Source organism: Hydra vulgaris, chromosome 02, assembly GCF_038396675.1.
Source record: "Hydra vulgaris chromosome 02, alternate assembly HydraT2T_AEP".
NCBI lineage: Eukaryota > Metazoa > Cnidaria > Hydrozoa > Anthoathecata > Hydridae > Hydra > Hydra vulgaris.
Window position 1 is genome coordinate 54,507,501 of NC_088921.1, and position 20,729 is coordinate 54,528,229.

At 26.9% G+C, this 20,729-nt stretch overlaps 1 protein-coding gene across 2 annotated transcripts in view; it reads right to left on the reverse strand.

Moving 5' to 3' along the window:
- The window catches only part of LOC101236029 (girdin), a 62,124-nt gene that overhangs the window by 2,567 nt on the left and 38,828 nt on the right, over window positions 1-20,729 (reverse strand). For both annotated transcript variants that reach the window (XM_065791397.1, XM_065791398.1), the window contains exons 15-24: window positions 19,941-20,045; window positions 19,291-19,377; window positions 17,609-18,125; window positions 11,499-11,653; window positions 5,957-6,151; window positions 5,702-5,847; window positions 5,409-5,615; window positions 3,326-3,500; window positions 3,015-3,218; window positions 2,467-2,513 (exon numbers count right to left, since the gene is read on the reverse strand). In XM_065791397.1, the coding sequence (XP_065647469.1) occupies window positions 2,467-2,513; window positions 3,015-3,218; window positions 3,326-3,500; window positions 5,409-5,615; window positions 5,702-5,847; window positions 5,957-6,151; window positions 11,499-11,653; window positions 17,609-18,125; window positions 19,291-19,377; window positions 19,941-20,045 (1,838 nt within the window). The remainder of the gene's footprint in view (window positions 1-2,466; window positions 2,514-3,014; window positions 3,219-3,325; window positions 3,501-5,408; window positions 5,616-5,701; window positions 5,848-5,956; window positions 6,152-11,498; window positions 11,654-17,608; window positions 18,126-19,290; window positions 19,378-19,940; window positions 20,046-20,729) is intronic.

Genomic DNA, 20,729 nt, shown 5'->3' on the forward strand with positions numbered 1-20,729 from the left:
ACCGAGCATGATGGAAGGCTCCAGGTGCTTTAAATCTTATTCCACTAGGAGGTTGCTCTCCTAAATATATTAGACATAATTCAAGAAGCTCTTTATAATCATCTCGTGGTTGTGAGTCTTGCAAACATTTTTTTAAGAAATTAATTATAGACCATTTTTTTTCAATCGAGACGTTTGAAAGATATCTTTCAGCTTCTTCATCTTGCACTGTTGGACTAAAACCATCTTTCTTGATATTCTTCCAGGCTTGTTTAAATCGTTTGAAAATAGCAACATCTGGTCCGGACGTTGTTGGAAAATAAATTTTAAACACAGATCCTGCAACAATTTCAGTAATGTGATGACGACAAGCTAAATTCAATAATTCTTTTCCTAATTTTTCTTCAAGTAAATTACAAGCACCTTTCTCAGATCCTGTATTTCTAGCTGTGGTATCAAACAACATGCCACAGAGATTATTAATAAGATTTGAAGTGTCCCATTCATGGAGGGAGGCTACAACTGCAGTAGCAATGGCTTCTCCTTTTGAATCAGGATATTTTTGGCACTCCCAGAAGTTTTTCAACACCACGCCCTGTTACTAAAACTGACAAATGCTCAACATTTCCACTTCCATCGATGTCTGCCATCATTTTTTCATCCCAATGAACTACGTGAGGTACATCCGGTTTGAAATTTTCTTTCGTTTCATTGTAATGAGTTTCACGATAATCAATTCTTGCCCTATGAAAAGTAGTAAAAGATATAGAGAACTCTTCAATGGGAGCTCCTAAACTTTGCATTGTAGCTGCTATAGTTCGCATTGCCACACGATTGCTTACTTTTCCTCTATCTAAGGAAGCGACAACTTCAGGGGTAATAATTTTTTTATAGAACGCTTCCTTTTCAGACCAGAGCTTTCTGCAACATCATCTTTTTCTTTCAAAACTACGATATCATCATGATCGCTACTAGCAGAACTTGAAGGCGAAGTTGAATTCTCAAGAACAACTACTTCTTCAGAGCGTTGTTTCCTTAACGCTTCTTTTTGCAAACGTTTATCCAAACTTATCTCTCTGCAAACTTTATTTTCTTCTTTCTCTGCATCATCTTTATCAATGGAACCCAAGACCATGTTTCTATCATCTCGTTGATCTATGAGGAAATCGCGATCTTCAGCAATTTTTATTAAATCAAAAACATTGGCGCAATATCAAAAAGTTTCATAATTCTCTTTTCAAAGTCTGTTACTTTGCTTCTAGCAACAGCTGATTTCTTATTTCTGTCTTTTAATAGATCCGTATATTCTTTATAAAATTTTTCAAGCCTTGTAACTGCATTGTCCTTTCGAATTGTAGGAATTTTAGCTTTTTCCCAAATTTCACAAGTTGATTTGATAACTGTTACCGAACTTTCATGTATACTCAATCCTTTCACCTCATGGTGGAAGAAAAAACATTTTAATACTTCTAAAATCGTTGGAAGCTTAAGATGGGAAAGCATTGATATTGGTTGACCAATTAACCATTTTGCTGTAGAACTGCGTGTTGACTTTGCGACTGCAGCCATTTTAAATTTTCTTTAATACAGTGTATGAATGAAAATATATTTTGTTGTCACCTATATTTCCAAACAAAATTAGTTTCGATGAAACTCGCAATTATATCACTTTCTTAAAATACTGTAATTAATATTATTAGTCAAGCAAAATAGATAAACTATTGTAATTTTATTTCAGGAATCACAACACTCTCGATAAAGTCTCGAACTGAACTAAACCATATAATAAACCAATATAATAAAATATAATGAAATTTGGCTTAGCTTGCAATTTATTTTGCCGCTTTAATATGCATTTAAAAAGGAAATGTTGTTTAACAAAAATTATTATGCGTAATAAGAGCTTTATTTTCGTTTGTATTTTATTAAAATCGAACGGTAAATAACCAAAATGTGCACAGAAAACGAAGGTCAATATTTTACTGAACTTTTGAAAATTCCAATTTTAGAGGGGTATAAAGATTGCCCCAGCGCGACCTCTAAATATTAACCGATTTGGCTGATTTTTTGGTACAATGTTTTCTTTCATAAATGAACACATTTAGACCTTAGGAATAACAAAAAGTAAAAGAAAAAAATTTTTGGTCATGTTTGGATCACCCTAATATATATATATATATATATATATATATATATATATATATATATATATATATATATATATGTGTATATATATATATATATGTGTATATATATATATATATATATATATATATATATATATATATATATATATATATATATATATATATATATATATAATGATTGTATAAAAACAGATTACTACAAAAATGAATAAAATAAATATTTGGGACAGATTATTACAAAAATTAATAGAAAAAATTGTCACTGACTGAATGTAAAAAAACTTTTAACCAAAATGTGGCATAAAAATAACAAACTAAAATATATAACATATTTTTTTACCTGAGTGGAATAAATATTTCATCTTCATACATCTGCTGCTTTGAAACCTTTTAAAATATTTAAGTCTTTTTTAAAATTCTTTTTTGTTAATTTTTTTTTAATTAAAATTCTTTTATTTTAAATGTTAGACTTATATATATATATATATATTATATATATAAATGTTAAACTTATATATATATATATATATATATATATATATATATATATATATATATATATATATATATATATATATATATATATATATATATATATATATATATATATATATATAGAGAGAGAGAGAGAGAGAGAGAGAGAGAGAGAGAGAGAGAGAGAGACTTGCAGATTTATTAATTTAAATATTATTTAATTTCATTTAATTATATATATAATATAGCATATATAATATTAACACTATAATACTAACATAAATACTTTTTATATAATTTTGCATGTATCATTAAACCAATAAAAACACATTTTTAAAATTCTTATTTAAAAGAACATTTTAACAAACTCTTTCCAGCAGAATAATAAAATCTGAAAAAAAAAATCATACTTACTGGTTCAAATTGTATATTTGTATTAGTATCCTGTCGGGAAAAAGTAGATAACTGCTTTTTTAACAAACTAACATGGTTTCTATGGGTAACAATATCCTTTTCAAGCATAACAATTTTTGAGCGCATTGATTGTTTATCTGCACGTAATTTTGAAATTTCAAAAAAATAGCTTTTCTGAATTGATAGAAGCATGCCTACAGTTTTCTGAAACAATGTAAAAACTAACTTTTAACAAAGACTTCATAAACAGATAAAGGTAAAATATGATAAAATTATTAAAAAATACAAAAAAAAAATTATTTGAAAAATACCTGAACAATTTGAAGTTCAGGAGATTCATTTAAAACAGCAAATACTTCTGGTGGCAATAATGGCAGTGTTATTTCCATGTCAATAACATTGGGTATTTTTTGAAGAACATTAATATTGTTCTCATGAAACGTTGTCACAACATTCTGTAGATAAAACACTAAATAATTGCGCTCCCTAATAAAAAATAAAAAAATGATGTGGCTCACACAGCTTAGAGCATAGATAAAAGAAAGAAAAAAAAAGTAGATTTATTATCCTAGCCAGCTTGATTACTAGATTTTGAATCCAATCAATTTATTTGGGCTCAGAAAGACAAAGAATTATTGAAGGTCCAAATAAAATTCATTAATAGACTAAAGTAGATACCAGATTTCATTTGAGAAGAGTTCTAACTGAAATTTGCAACAATATTCTTAAACTATTGCACAAAAAAAAATGCGTAGCTTAGCTAAAATTTAAAAAAGAAAAAATTTGAAATAAGCCAATATTTATGATTACAAAGCATCATTACGTTAAATTTGAGACTGGTGTAAGGTGTAAGTTTATGTAAAGAAACTGGCAACTATTTTTTTTTTAAGTTTGTAGGGTATTTCTCCGCACTAAATCTAATAAAACCTTAAATATCTCAAATTAAAGAAACGTTGACTTACACCATTCTGATTCTAACTGGCTCATATGTGATGAAATTTTATTTCTATAACATGTGTTAAATAAATCATCAAAAACACCAGACAAAGGACACATTTTATAAACACCTAGACATAAATATTATTTTTTGCATATGCTTGCACAGCAAGTGCATATGACAACATAAAATGTGTGTGTATAATACTGGTTTCACACCAAGATTTTAAAAAACAATAATTTTTTAAAATTTATATATATAAAAAACACATTTACTAAACTGAACTTTTTAAATAATAAATAAAGGACTCAAGTCAAAAAAAAGAGTCATAAATTTCAGCAATGGTTTACAAGACGTATACCCATTCTAAATTAAAAGTACATAGTATATCCCCTAGTATGCAGCTTTTTACAAATTTCTTCTCATAAAGTAAATCTAATTAGGACACATATTTTCAATACAGCAATTAGTTAGATTAGATATGAAGAATATAATATTACAAAGAAAATTACAATATAAGGCCAAAACATTCTTCAGGATGAGCTAACTCCTTCTTTGATTCTGAACTTTGCCACATAGAAGTAATGAAGGAGACTGATGAGCAGAGCAATCTTCTCATTACATCCTCATTTGAAAGTTTGTAAGAAATTTTTTTTTCAAAGTGAAAATATTTGTCTGTTTTGTTTTTATGTCTGGTCTCATGAGCTTCTTCAGATAGGAGATAGGAACCAACTTGTCTCACAACCTGGTGAATAAACAATCATCTTGTAAACTCCAGCAGACGGGTTCACATGATGATTGTTGATTTTTTTACATGTAATTAATTGTTTCTTTTCAGCTGTGTTTGAATGAAAAAATCCAGAACTGTAATACCTTAGTTTTCTTCTCTATCCAATATGTAACAGACATTCTAAACAACCAATCCAGAAATGGAGAGTGTGGATTCTAAGGTTCTAAGACATCTGATTAGGTTTTCTATTGTAAACAATTTCAAAGTTATTCATTTTTTTGGGATTAAATCCACAAATATTGCAAACTTGATATGAATCATTTTATGGAAACTTTGCCATCAATTATAGCACATTCTAACTTGTGCTTAACTTGAAATAACCTTGATGTTGCACCTTGCAAATTTTTTTATCCAATTTTGCTGTTGAAGTTCATTTACAATAAATTCCATATTTAATCATTTTTCTTAAAAAATTATATATTTCCCTATTTGTCTACCTCTTTCATTTTATTTATTTTTAAGGTTAAATAGCTTTTCTGTTATGAGACTTGTTTTATTGCAATAATGAATTATATACTATAGACTACAGACAATGATTATGGTAAGAAGGAGACATCCTAGATGATATATACATAAAAAAATTTTTATCAAGCTCTTTAAAACATCATTTGTGAGAGTATATATTTATAATAGAAACTAAAGTAAAACTAGAAATAAAGAAAATTACCTTAATAATTTTTCAATATCTGAACTTTTCATGTTTAGTGATTGAGAAATATCATTTTTTTCCTGAGCAATTACATTAATTATTTCCTCCATTTTACAAACTTGATCTTCAGCTTCCTTTGTTTTTACCTGACACATCTGCAAATCTTCCATGATTTGTGCTTTGTGAACATCATTCTTACCATAACCCTTTGAGTGTATATCGATTCTAAAATAAAAAAAAATAAAAAACTTATACTATTTATGTTTTTTAATAAAAAAAATAATCAAAAATAAGAATTAAAAAAAATATACTTTTCTGTCATTTCTTTAATTTTTTGCGTTTGTTCTTGCAAAATAGAATCTAGCTGCTCTTTTTTTTTCAACGCTTCACTAAGCATTTGCGAAACATTCTTTTCTACATTCATTGAACTTTTTAATTGAGCCTCAAGCCCATTTATCTAATATGTGAGTAAAATATTTTTTAGTGTTTAAAGATTTTGAGTATAAAATACTAAAATAGTAAGTTGTAGAACTTGTTTAAAAAAAAGTCCACCGTGTCCTACCCACCTTGTCTCTTAAACTATTTTTTTGATTTTGTAAAGCAACAGTATGTGCTCTCTCTTTAAACAGAGATTTTTCTATTTTTTTATTATAGCCTAATATATGCTGATTTTTTTTAACTAAAGATATTCGCTCTATTTCGGTTGTATGAAGTCTTTCAGTAAAATGAAGAATCATCAAATTTAGTGAAGAAACCAAATCCTAAAAAAAAGCATTTATATCAATCTAAAATATTTTAAAATTTTTGAATTATTTTTTATTTAAAAAACTTTAAATATACATAAGAGATGCAGGCCTTGTTTTAAAGGGTAAACTGGCACACCATTTACGTACGTCGTAAGCCATTTTACATCAGCGGTAAGCCATTTCACATAAGCCATTTTTTATCATTTTTAAATATTTAAACAAGCAGTAAGATAAAAGAAGTAATTAACATTATAAAAATCACTTATGAAGTTTGAATGACAACTACATTTGATATTCACGCTATTAACAAATGTATTAACTTAAGAAAAAACAAAGAAAATTTTATTTTTATTAACTTAACTTTTCCATCAAAAACGTTCAGTAAAAGAAAAGAAAAAAAGATGTTATCGGCACATAAAAAAATAAATCATAAAATAAACATAATAAAAAATTTTTTATTTATCATCTTGCAAGAGCAAGAATATTTATTTAGACAATTTCTCATAACAAATAACAACAAAAATAATTACCCAATTTAAAAAAATAAAAATAAAATAAAAATTATTAGCTAAAAAATAGAACACGTTAAATTTTATTTTATATTAGTGCCACTTTTGATATTTAAAATTTTGTTTGTTTTGTTATAATGATTGATTTTATTAACAAAAAAAAAGAGAAAAAATTAATTATTACAAACTTTAATCATCTTATAAAGAGTTTATTTCTTTATAACTAAAAAAAAAAACTTCTTTTATGGATATAACTTTATTCCTAATAATAATGTCACCATAAATCACCATTAAGTATATCACTTGAAGTAATATAGCTCTTTGTTTATATTTATAAGTTTATTTGTCTTTGTTTATATTTATAAGTTTTATTTTGCGAACAATAATAGTTTAAAAAAAATAATATTTTATAATAGTTACATCAGCTTTATATAAATAAAAGATTGTGCGATAGATTTCCTTCGGTTTTTTTTGCACTTGTAAAGTAAATAACTTGCGTTTTTTTCTTTGCAACAAGTGATATTTTTTGTTTGTTAATAACTTTTAAAATTAAAAAATCATTACTTGCAAAGCTGCAACTTAAAAAAAAAATGAAAAAAAATATAACAACTTTTAACTTATTTATACAAATGCAGAGAAAAGAAAGAAATTAATTTATGTTAAATGATAATAAAAAAAGTAAACTTAATTAAAATTTAAAAAAAAAAAAATTAAAACAAAATAGACATTCCACAATATGTACATTTACAAAGTATGTTTTTCTTAAGTAAAATAAATTTGTTTTGCGGTAATTTATTTTATTGCGGTAGTTTAAAAAAGTTAATGTCCTTAAATAATTAAAAATAAATAAAGATAATTTTATGATGTCAAAATCACAAGCTAATGAGCTGAGCCATTTTTTATTTAAAACAAGGCCTGAGACGTGCCAGGTACCCAAATCAGTCCTGGTTTTTGGAGATTTTTCTGGATCCAAGCCAGACACCTGGCACATCTATATATTTTAGGTGCCAAAAAACCCCAGCAAAGTAATCTAAGCCAACACTTTTATAGTCTGAGTACCCAGGAAATCTGCAGAGTACTTGGTCAGAGCTTGGTACTCATTATCTCTATAATCTTGCAGCTTTCCTCTGTATCTAGGACATACATGTGCCAGGTACCTGTTTTAAATTATGCTGGCAGCTTTCCTGGGTACTTAGAATGTATAAAAGTGCAGGGTGACCAGCTTGGAATCAGAAAGCGCTGAAAAACTGGGACCAAACAGGGTTCCTGGTACATCTCTAATACATACATACATACATACATACATACATACATACATACATACATACATACATACATACTAGGGTGGTTCAGAAAATAAAATGATTTCATATCTTAAAGGCACTTGCATTTTTATGTTTCTTTTGCTTCGTAAATACACCACAACCTCAAAATTTCAGCATTCTTAGTAATTTTTAAGAATATTCCAAAAAATTAACTTTTTTTATTAACATAAAAATTATGCAACAAATTTTATCTTACAGTATCTTTATAAAAAATTAAATTTTTTTATTAACATAAAAATTATGCAACAAATTTTATCTTACAGTATCTTCATAATAAATTAAAAGGAAGTTTTATTTTAATACTTTTCAATTAAAACTGTTCAGTTTCTCTGTTTGTTCAGTTAACTGTTCAGTTACAACTAACATCTGAAAGTAATGTTGACTGCCGGTAACTTTCCACAGATAAAATAGATATTGTTTTTGCTCTTGTTTTGTTATTGAAGAATTAAACACAGTAGCTATAGCAATTCCTCTTTCTGCATTATCATTGACAACTTTTAGTGCCTTAACGGTTTTCTTTGCGGCCTGATAAATTGGAACATCTTACCACTTCTCAACATCCTCTTTCAGAAAGGACATGTCTAACTGTAAGGCATCAAAAAAGAAACATGAAGATGGTCCAATGAAATACTCCAGAGGTTTTGCACTCAGATTTTCAGTTGCAGTGTATTGAATTGATCGACAATTAAGTTCTTGATTGTCTGCAATCTGATCTTGCAATTTTGCTAGCATAAGTTTTTTCGTCATAACAGACACCAGATCATAAAACAGACCAAGCGGTTCTTCTCCAAGATACCATAAATGGCAACCCACTGCTTTCAATGCAGTTGTTGAGATAACTTTTGATGTTGAACTGTACTTTGTTAATGTTTTTATGAGATTTAAATTGTTGAATGGAGCATCAAATGAGTATGAGCAGGTTATCCATGCTTTTACATAGATAAGAGCAACAAACAAACCAAATTCCAAGCACCTTGAATTTTCACGTTTGGTGAGCTTAAATTGAGTTTGAAATAAGAAAATCTTGAAAGCATTAATTATTTTAGACATCCACTTCACGTGATGTTTCACCACGCGAGGCACCAGGAACTTGGAACCGTATGCTTTGAGGTGGAATATCTCCAAGAAAAATCAAAGTAAGTTACAAAATTTCACCATAATCTTCTTTGGGTAAATTTCCTGCCTTTCCATTCAACACTCCTAAAATAAAATCAACTACCTCTCTCTTCAATTCTTTAAGTTCTTCATTTAAACAATGATCAGTGCAAGCTGTATATATTTCTTGGTCTATGTTTGGCCAATATTCCTAAGATCGACGAAACAACAACACATTTGGATCAGAAGATGGACCAAAAATTGCCTTGAAGACATCGCCACACAGAACTTCATGCACATGATGGTGACATGCCAACCAGAGCAGAATTTTTTCAAGTTTTCTTTCTAAAATTGTGCACGCACCACTTAGCCGACCTGTGTTTGATGCTGTAGTGTCAAAAGAAATTGCATCTATTATTTTTTGCAATTTCCTATCAGAAATGGCAACCATTGTTGAATTTGCTATAAGCTCACCAGTCCCTTGTGCCACTTTAAGAATTGTCAAAAGTTTTTCTGTTCCTAATCCTGAAACTAGAACCGCCTGACAATCAACTTTTTCAGGCCCACCTGAAATTGCTGGCAAAAGCTTTCCATCAATATGAATAACCAAAGGTCGCTCCAAACTAAAGGCTGCCTTAACGTTAGCATAATATTGAAAACGATGCTTCATTCGACTTTTTCTAATGCTACTAGGAGATATTGGTCACCATCACCATACATTTGGATGGCTGCTGTTAAGATATATGCTGCTTTTCTGTCACTTACATTTGTACAACCAAGTGCAGATGCAAGTGCTGAAGGAATAAGATCTAAAGCAGATACCTTGCACATTTAGAAGTTGATGGAGATTTCTCCTGACAATGTTCCTCAACAAAATTGTTATGTTGTTGAATCATATAGTCTTCATCGCTAGATATAGCATTGTCTGCTTCGCTTGAACTATCTGATGATGACAACAATTATTTTTCTATTTCAAGACATTCTTTGGATTTTCGGTTTCTCTCCTCTTCTTTGATACCAGGTTGAACTTCCTTTTGCATTCTTGATTCTTTACTTTCTTCTTTTTTTGCCAAAATTCTATATACTTCTATCTACACCTCCCAAGGCATATTTTCTTTCTGAACGTTGGTCTGCAGGAAATATTCGATCTTCTATTTCTATTAGCTTCAATGCATTGCGGTGAGCAATATAAAAAAGACAATTTACTGAGTTTAAAAAATCTTCATCCTTAATCTGCTGTGCTGGCCCACCACAACTCTTGTTCTTTGAAATATTTCTGTATCTTTCCAATAAAGCTTCAGTTTTATGAACAATACTTCTATGTTCTAGCAGTTGGAATTCTGGCCCAGATCTCACACAACTGCTGAACTACAGTTTTTATGGCATCTTTTAGAGTTTGACTGTTCTTTTTATTATGGAAAAAATATATTCCTAAAACTTCCAAACGTATGGGCAAAACTCTGCCACTAAAATGTGGTTCTGATTCCCCAATCAAATAAATGTAAGTTTTTGCTCTTGTTTCAGCCATTATTGCTGTCTGCCAAACACCAGTAGGTTTACATTAGTTCTATAATCTCATCTTTGGTAATTGTAAGTAAGTAAATAATAAATGATTTGCATTATTTTATTTATTTTAAATTTGTTTTAACATTACTGTCTGCAGTCAAGATTCCACTATTTTGTCTGTTTTGTTTTTATTTGTGATCTATGGTCTTTGGTAACTAATAAGTAAGTAAATAAATTCTTTGCAGGTAATAATAGTAATTACTAATTAGCTCTTGGAAATAGGTACAAAGTAAATATTTTAAAAATCGAGCCCGAAAATGAAAAATTTGCAAACTTTAGGTCCCATGAGGCAGTTCTAAATATTTTCTGATTTCAATAATATTTCATAGTTTTGTTTTATAGGTCAAAAGGAACATAAATATCAAAGTGTGTCATACATACATACATACATACATACATAAATACATACATACATACATACATACATACATACATACATACATACATACATACATACATACATACATACATACATACATACATACATACATACATACAACTTGTTCAACCATGAATAATTCTGCAAGACAAAATTACTGGTTGGTTGTCCCCTTGCAGGCTAGAAAGGAAATAATGCCCTGCAATTATTTTAAACCCTGTATGTATGTGTATGTGCGTGCATATGAGTGTGTACTTATGTATGTATGTATGTATGTATGTATGTATGTATGTATGTATGTATGTATGTATGTATGTATGTATGTATGTATGTATGTATGTATGTATGTATGTATGTATGTATGTATGTATTTATATATATATATATATATATATATATATATATATATATATATATATACACACACATATATATATACACATATATATATATAACAAAACTTAAATAATTTTAAAATGATTTCTCACCTTGCTATTAGACAAACTGGTCCTTATTCTAAGCAATCTCTTCAGACCATTTCCCAGTAATTCTATAAGTGATGATGTTCCAACACTCATAGGGTATTGTTTCTGTACATTCTCACAATATTCACACAACCATGAACCTACTAAATCTGCAAGATCTATACAAAATGAAAAGCAAACTTTCAGTTATAGAAAAAAGCATTTGTTTTAGAAATGTTTTGTGCAAGATCTATACAAAAATCAAAAGTTAAACTTTAGTTGTAAATTTATGTAAGACATAAAGTCCTATTGTGTCAGTGATTATTGGTTATATTATCCTAATTCATATTATCTCTATGATAGACATAACAATTCTTGTTATCCCAATAATATACTATTAAATATGTGATTGCATGTGTATAGATATAATATATATATATATATATATATATATATATATATATATATATATATATATATATATTAAATTTAATTTCAATTAATAGACTTTAAGAGTCATCATTTTGGTAATAACATCTTGTGAAAAATGTCACAACACGTTAAGGACTGACAAATATTTATCATTTAAATTCGGATTACGAAGTTTACTGAAAGGCAAAGTTGACTTTGGCTTTGACTTGATCAAATCTGGTGCCAGATTTTAAATAATTAGTGTACTGTTTTTATTTTTGTTTCTTTAGAGTGGTTGTTATTTTTAGCAACAAAATTAGATAAGGCAAAGCAAAAAAAAAAAAAGTTTCAAAGCGAAAATATAAATTGGAATGTGTTTGTAAAATATATTTGTATAATTTTAATGAAAGAAGTATTATATTGTCCCTATATGAAAAGGTCTATGTAATGCATGCGTATATTTTTATGTATCACTTTTTGTATTATATAACTATATTTATTTATTCCTAATTAAATGCACGTTTAGCTTATTTGGACAAAGTGATGACTTTATAAACGGAATCTCCGTGGTTCAAGACCCACCAATTCCTAATTTTTTTTTTACACACGCATACAGCCGAATCTTAAAAAGAATCTTAAAAAGAAATGTCTCCGCTAAAAGATTAGGGATAAAAAACTTAAAGGAAAAGAAAGGTAAAATGAAAAATTTAAGGCTATGTGTAGACGGCATGACCTAAATGAAGCTAAAAACTATTTATATATGTGTGTACGCCTTACTTAGAAAATATACTGAAAGGCTTAAATGGTATAAGAAATCTGAATGTGATGAGATGTGTATTATTCAGAAACATACAAGAAAAGATAAATGGTTACAAAGCAAACAAATGACCAGTGGTATTTAAAAAAAAAAAAATTGGACAGTAGTAGGAACCAAACCATGGACATTTTGTGTATGAAGTTTACGCCTTATCCAAATAAGCTAAACGTGCGTATACTTACAAATAATTATAGTTATATAATACATAAAGTTATACATATACATGCTTTAAAAGTATTCGCAGACGTTTTCTTCTAGGGACAATATATACTTGTTACATTAATATTATACAAATATATTTTAAAAACAGATGGCAATTTATATTTTCGCTTTCATCTTTAAAAACAAAACAAATAAAATATTGGAAAATCATTCTTCTTGTTGAATGTTTAAAACTATTTTCATTTTTTTTGCTTTGACTTTATGACAAATTTTGTTGTTGAAAATAACAACCACTCTAAAGAAACTAAAATAAAAATAGTACACAAATTATTTAAACTATTATTATTATTATTTTTTTTTTTTGTATTTAAGTTTATTTTATTTTCCTATTTTATTAGTTTTGCTTTCTTTGTTTTTGAAACATTTTTCAGCAACATTCAATATAATAAAAATCTATATATCATATCTATGTATTTTAGCCATATTACTAGAAACCAGCGTAAAAAATTTATCCCTGAACCATATCTAGTTAACTCAGTCATACTTTAAATTACCTATGATGGATTAAATATCTATACATAGGATTTATATTATCTTATGGTTCTAAAATCTAGCTCAGACATGTTCCAGAAACAAACATACTTTTTTGTGGAGACAGCAATTATGTATGGAACTGTAGTTCTGTTGCTTAGGTACACAAAAAAAATAAATAAATAAGGAAACACACATAAAAGTAGTACCGTATATAGAAAATATATAGGATGAGATAAAACTAAAACATTTATTTCAGACAGTTCAAAAAAAAAAGTTTTGCCATTTTTTAAAATTTATATCTATTTAAATAGAACATAAGTTTATTTAAATAAAACACAAGTTTATAAAACACAAGTTTATTTAAATAGAACACAATTTTACTTTAAATAGAACACAAGTTTACTTTAAATAGAATACAAGTTAATTTAAATAGAACACAAGTTTATTTAAATACAACACAACTTTATTTAAACAAAACACAAGTTTACTTTAAATAGAATACAAGTTTATTTAAATAGAACACAAGTTTATTTAAATAGAACACAAGTTTATTTTAAATAGAACACAAGTTTATTTAAATAGAACACAAGTTTATTTAAATAGAACTCAAGTTTATTTAAATAGAACACAAGTTTATTTAAATAGAACACAAGTTGGTTGAATATTTTTACAAAAATATTCAACCAACTTTTTAGTTTTTAAAAATTCTAGTGATAATTATTAATTTTTATTGTTCTTCTTAATGTGTACTTTTAAAGATATATATAAAACTCAATCAGGGTCTGCAAAACAGTATGTGTTAAAAAGAGACAGTAAGGCTCTTAGCCATAAAAACTAAGAGTAATGCTCTGTAGCCTTAGCTTAGGCCAATACAAACACATTCAAAACACTGCCTCAAGACAATGTTTTAAAGTATTTATTAATAATGACTATTTATATAAAAAATATTTATAACTTTAGGTTTTAAATTTCTGTTAAAAAAAATAAAGTAGTAATTAATTAAAATTATAAGTTATTGTCGCAGGGCAAAAATCTTAGATCAATGCTCATTTTTGCCTGTTAAAATTTTTAGGTATCAACATCTTTACTGCTGTTAAGTTCAGATGCTGCATTAGTTGCATTTCTGCTGCAGCTTTCAACAATAGTGATTGTATGCTAATAGTTTTTTAACAGGTCACTATTTTTTAATTAAAAGCACCTGGCCATATTTGGCTTTTGTAACTCCTAGCTTGTTCCTTTACTAATGTTGCTGTATTTTAAATAAACATTACAAATTTTAGATTTATATATAGAGCTTAAAAATTAGTGTTATAGTGGAAAAAAAAAACTATTTTTGTGCCACTTGTTACAAAGAAACATTGGTGACCTTGGTGACCAAGACAAAAAAAAATACTTTGAAATAAATAAATACAATAACAATTTCTTTCTTTTTACAAATAATAATTATAAATCAAAATTATAAATTTAATATTAATATTTATTACAATTATTATACATTATAGTTTAATAATATAATACAATAATTATCATTACAACATTATACAAGTTTGTAGATTAATCAGTATAGGAATCAAATCATTTGAATGCACAAAAGTTTTTATTCTAATTTTTATTTTATATTCAAGTTTTTATTTTAATTCATTTTTTGTTCACAATTTTAATCAAAAGACTTCTTATGTGACCCTAACAACACACACCAAAAGCATTATGAGAGATCTCATCCACATTCATCATAACACAATTAAAACTCTATGTTATCTCCTAATGAAAATATATACATTTCTAAAACTGAGTTTTAGAGCTATATTTTTATTAGGAGATAACAGAAAGAGTTGCCTCAATCAAGGAGAAACAAGAAAAATTCAAGTCAAGAAGATCTAGTACTCATGATCCTGGGCAGAAAACTATTCAGGTTTACATCTATACCAGCTTATTAGATAAAAGTATTGCCATCTAAAATCTTGAAATACAAAAATCTAATTTTTTTAAAACACACGCACACACTTGCCAACTTAATTTGTATGTTAAATATGATATGTATGATATTTACAGTTTTTTACTCAACTTTAAACTTTAAAAAACACCTAAATATTGATGGGGTTATTTTTTTAGTATAAAGATTGTGCTTTTTAAGTTTTTAATTTTGTATGACACTATTGAAGATCACATTATTTTATACTAAAAGGTCTCATGTTAAATAGTAAATATATTAAGTTATCAGTAGCATGCAATAGAGGTATTATCACTAGTGTATGATAGAGGTATTATTATTAGTATGTGATAAAGGTATTATCATTAGTGTGTGATAGAGGTATTATCATTGTATGTGATAGAGTGTGATTAGAGTGTGATAAAATCATACTAATAATAATATCTCTATCAAATACTAATGATAATAATTTTATCACACACTAATAATAATACCTTTATCACATATTACTGATAACTTAATTCATCTAATATTTAACATATAACTATTTAGTATTTAAATCTAAATTAAAATTTAACTTTGTTCTTCACTAAAATTTATAAGTTGCAAAATTATAACATTTTACTTAAAACATTTATCTTGATTTTTTTATACTTTTCTTGTTCTAATTAAAATCTAAAAACTAGTTATTATATAAAATCTAAAAACTAGTTTTCGTATTTTTGCAACAGATATACATTGATGAAAGTAAAGTATAAAAAATTTCAATTAATGAACAAGCCTTCCCATTAAGCGTGTGCGGTCACACGCTTTTTTTGTCCATGTTTAAAGTAATTTTTTTATACACACTTTTTTAGCACAAGGCTAAACTTATCTACTGAGAGAAAAGAAACCAATGCCAAAAAAAGGAAACAAAATTGTAACGAAATATCCAATTTTAATTAAATAAGCTAGAAAATTTTAATAATTAAAACAAGTAAATTAAAAAAAAAATTTTATAAAATTTTTATACAACTTTTGTATTCTTTCTTTTAGGGTGGTTGTTATTTCTAGCTACCGAATTTGATACAAGTCGAGGAAAAAACATATTTCATAACAACAATTTTATAATTTTATAACAACAATTGAAAGTTTTAATTTATTTATAATTAAATTTATTCAAGATTTTTAAGAAACTAATTTGCTATGCATGCTAGAACTATGAGAAACTTTGTTGATTTTTTTTCTTACAGTTTTTTGTTTTCACGTGTCTAAAATTGTTTCCCGTATATTGCCCAATTTTCAACGTTAAGATGAGTTACTAAAGAACATAATAATTTTCTATTTTTGAAAAATGCATTTAAAAATATAAAAAATATTTTAAATAGGTCCCTAAAAATTTCATTAAAAAAGTTCAGTAAATTATGAATGCACTAGCCCATAAGCTTTTGGAGTGTCGATAACAAATTAAAAGTTTTATTCTCAGTAGTTTCGTAGAGCTGTATTTTGCTGCAAATTCTTAAACGTTACTATATAAAAATGTGGTCAAGTTGTCTAAAAAAATTACTTTAAATGTGGACAAACAAGGTATACAGCTGCACATACTTTCTGGCAAGGCTTAAACGAGTGAATATTAGGCTACAACGGTTCATTACTACGAGTGAATATTAAGCTACAGTGGTTCATTCTTGCCTTTCTGGCAAGAATGAACCACTGAATATTAGGCTACAAAACCTATTAAATTGAAGACCTAATTTTTAAACTTCAGGCAGATTTTAATAATTTCAATTGAATTTAAAATGTCTATCCAGCATGAGTAGAGTGACAAAATCAAAATAATAACAAACTCTTCAAGATCACAAAAATTTCAATTCAGCAGGAACAATATAAATTTTGGTATGCCTGCAGGTATTTGAAAAAGATATTATTTTTAATCTAAGAATATTCACAGATGTTTATTTGTAAAAAAAACAAAAAAAAAACATATATCAGAATATGAAAAATATCTTTAATTTGTTTAAAACTTATTAAAAAATTAAAGTTATAAAATCATGTTTTTACCTAAAGAAAGGATATTATGTCATATCACTCATTATTTTATATGCTTTCTCAAGAACCTTGGCACTAGGGTTCTAGGCTCTTGCAAAAGAACTAGATACTTCATCAATCAAATCAAAATTGGCTCATTGATGGACCATATTAAATGGTTTATCAATTTGGGGTCATTCTCTTACTTCAACTTGCTACAACTATATTGCAAATAAATATAATAGATATAAAATATATATATACATAAAATACCTGAGCTATTTGAGTCTGAATCACATTGGTGTATTTTTTTGAAAATAGATAGAGCAGCAAGTTTAGCCACACATTCAAAATTTCTGTTGTTTAACCATAACATTATATTGCTTTCACAACGAAATATCTTTCCTTTATATGAATATTTTGTAGTAGACTGTTTTTGAAATAAAAATCTATTTATAACCAATACAGCTATTACAATTATTCTAAATTTAAATATTCCTGTAAAATGTTGTACTAGTTTACTATCAAAACACATCTCTGCATTCAATGTTGCATTTAAAGATGCAATGTTATCTTTAAACTGCAATAAATACTTGACCATAGCTGTTTGCACAACCTTTTCTGTCAATAAACGTTGATTGTTTACATAGTATGCCCATAACCCGCCAGTTATAACCATGAGAGAAATTCTAAGAAGCTCATTGTCTTCAACAAGTTGCTGAAGAAGTTCTTTTGTTTTATCCAAATTTACTTTTTGATTCAGAAGCGATTCTTGTAACACAACATCATGCTTAAAAAATAAAGAAATATATAATATAACTAAAGATTTAAAAAATATATATTGCATAAAACACTTAAATATTAATTAATTTCAAATACTTCTACCACGCAAAAATACTCGCAAAAATAAAAATATAATAAATAAAGAACTCTAATTGAAAATAAAAATTTGTTCTAGAACTGATTAGTAATTTTGACCATTTTTTAATAATTTTACTATGCATGAGCAGAACTAAGATTTTTTTAGTGTTAAAGATAACTTCAACCTTTTATATGTTTATACCAGAATCAAATTTCAAATAATAATCACAGTAATTGAAGGCTTTAAATAAAATATCAAAATAATTTTGTTTACCACCAACCCATGCAAAAGGAATAACATTTAATTTTTTGTTTTGGTTTTATCATTAATTAAAATTCACCATCAAAATTCGAACTTTATCAAAAAAATGTATAGATCTTCAAGCTGTGTAATAAACAAAAGGGAGATTTTTAAATGACTAATATTTGACTTGGACAAAACTAAAAGACTTCTAAATTGGGCATAGCTCTGCCATAAGTGTATATTTATACTGCGAAAGAATTTTCTTGGCAATAGCAGTAAATATTAATTAATAATTAATTGCATTATTTTATTTTTTTTTTTTTTTTTTGTTATTTCACCTCCCCAAGGCCCAGAAGGCCACTACAGATGAAGAGGCTACATAATTGTGGTTATAACCCTCTCTCAACTCTATAACTCCGAAACACAAACCTTGACGAACAAGGCCACTGCGCGGAGAAACAAGTTGAGCGCGGTACTACCAGGGACGTGGTGGGGATCGAACTCGGAACCTCTCGCTTATGAAGCGAGCGCACTACCACTACACCACTACCGCATATTTTACCGCATTAACTGTAATTAAATTAAACATGGTTTTTACTGACCATAAATGCAAAGGATTTTTTTTCTATTTTATCTAAATACTTTATCACTTGGTGATTTTTAAGACAAGTGCGAAACTGACTTTTTAATATCCATTATTTTTATATCTACCATTTTAATATTTACCGTTCAAACTGTACATAATTTTTATGTTTATGTTTTTAATTTACAACACATTGTTAATTTATTAATAATAAAAATAACAACAACAAATTTTCAATCTAAACGTAAAAATATATATCAAACTTACATCTTTTTTTTCTTCAGTAAACTTTTTAATTAAAATATCTTTTTCTCTAAGCCATTTTTCTTTGCCGTTTAACAGAGCTTTTTCAGTCTTTCAAATTAATTAAACAAAAACAATAAAATTTTTAAAATATAATCAATAAATAACTAATGCCAAATCATTAAAAGCAACATTTTAGGATTTGAAAATAAAACACCTACTTTTATCACTCTCAATATATATATATATATATATATATATATATATATATATATATATATATATATATATATATATATACACACACACACAAATAAATAGATAATGTATTATTATGGTATAACAATAATACAAATACTCATGTGTGTTTAAAAGTGCTCAATACTATTAAATAATAGAGCAATATTTACTTATTTATATAAAATGAATAAAAACAATTTTTATGAAACTCTAAGTTTCATGTCTTTCGGCAATCATCAGCCATTGTGTATAATACTTCACTTAAAAACCGTTTAAAAAATTACAAATTAAAATTACGGTAGAATAAGTTCTGACGTTAATTATATTATGGTAAATAGGAATGCTAATCTGGAAAGATACCAGCTAAAACTAAAGTACTGTAAGTAGAGAGAAATTTACAACTTACAAAATAATCTTAAAAAGCAATAACCTACCTCAGTAAGAACATGGGTGTTAAGATTTTCCAAGTGTTTTAGAGCAATTTTTTGCTGCGCTATAGTTTCATTTTTTAAAACAAGCTCATTTTCAAACTCTAAGATCTACAAAAAAATTATAAAAATAAGGACAAATATAATTGATTATGTGTCTTTAATATAAATCTATCAAAAAATATTTTTTTAAATTGTATTTATTTAAGTATTTTATACCTTTAAACAAATGCATACATTTATTTAAATAAGCCATAAACATAAACCAACTTTAGCCTAAATATTTTAGTATGATTAACAGTGACAGAGCTTTTCTATACTGCCATATAAAAATATAATAGCTCTTAACATCTCCTGTATAAATCATTTTTTATTTCATTTCATAAAAATTAAACTAATAACCTGCTATTTAATTTTACTCATTTTTTAATACTTAAAAAAAAATTAAAGTATAAAACTATCAAGAGGAATGTCATTATATGTCTATAACTATAAGTCATTATAAAAACTATTCTTATAGGTATTGTATCTTATCGGTATTATTATCTTAATGATATAATAATTATTTTTTTCGGTATAATTATCTTATTAGTAACTACACTTAAAACATTGCATATTTAATATTATATGCTGAATTTGCATAATCAGCAGCATTTTGCTGTTTTGATGAACTTTAATTGACCGATAAGGAGAACATGCAACAAAGTGTACATACATTGAGTGACTGTACAGGATAACATGCAGTGGAGTGTACATACATTGACTGATGGTAAGGGTTTGGCAAGCAGTTTTTTT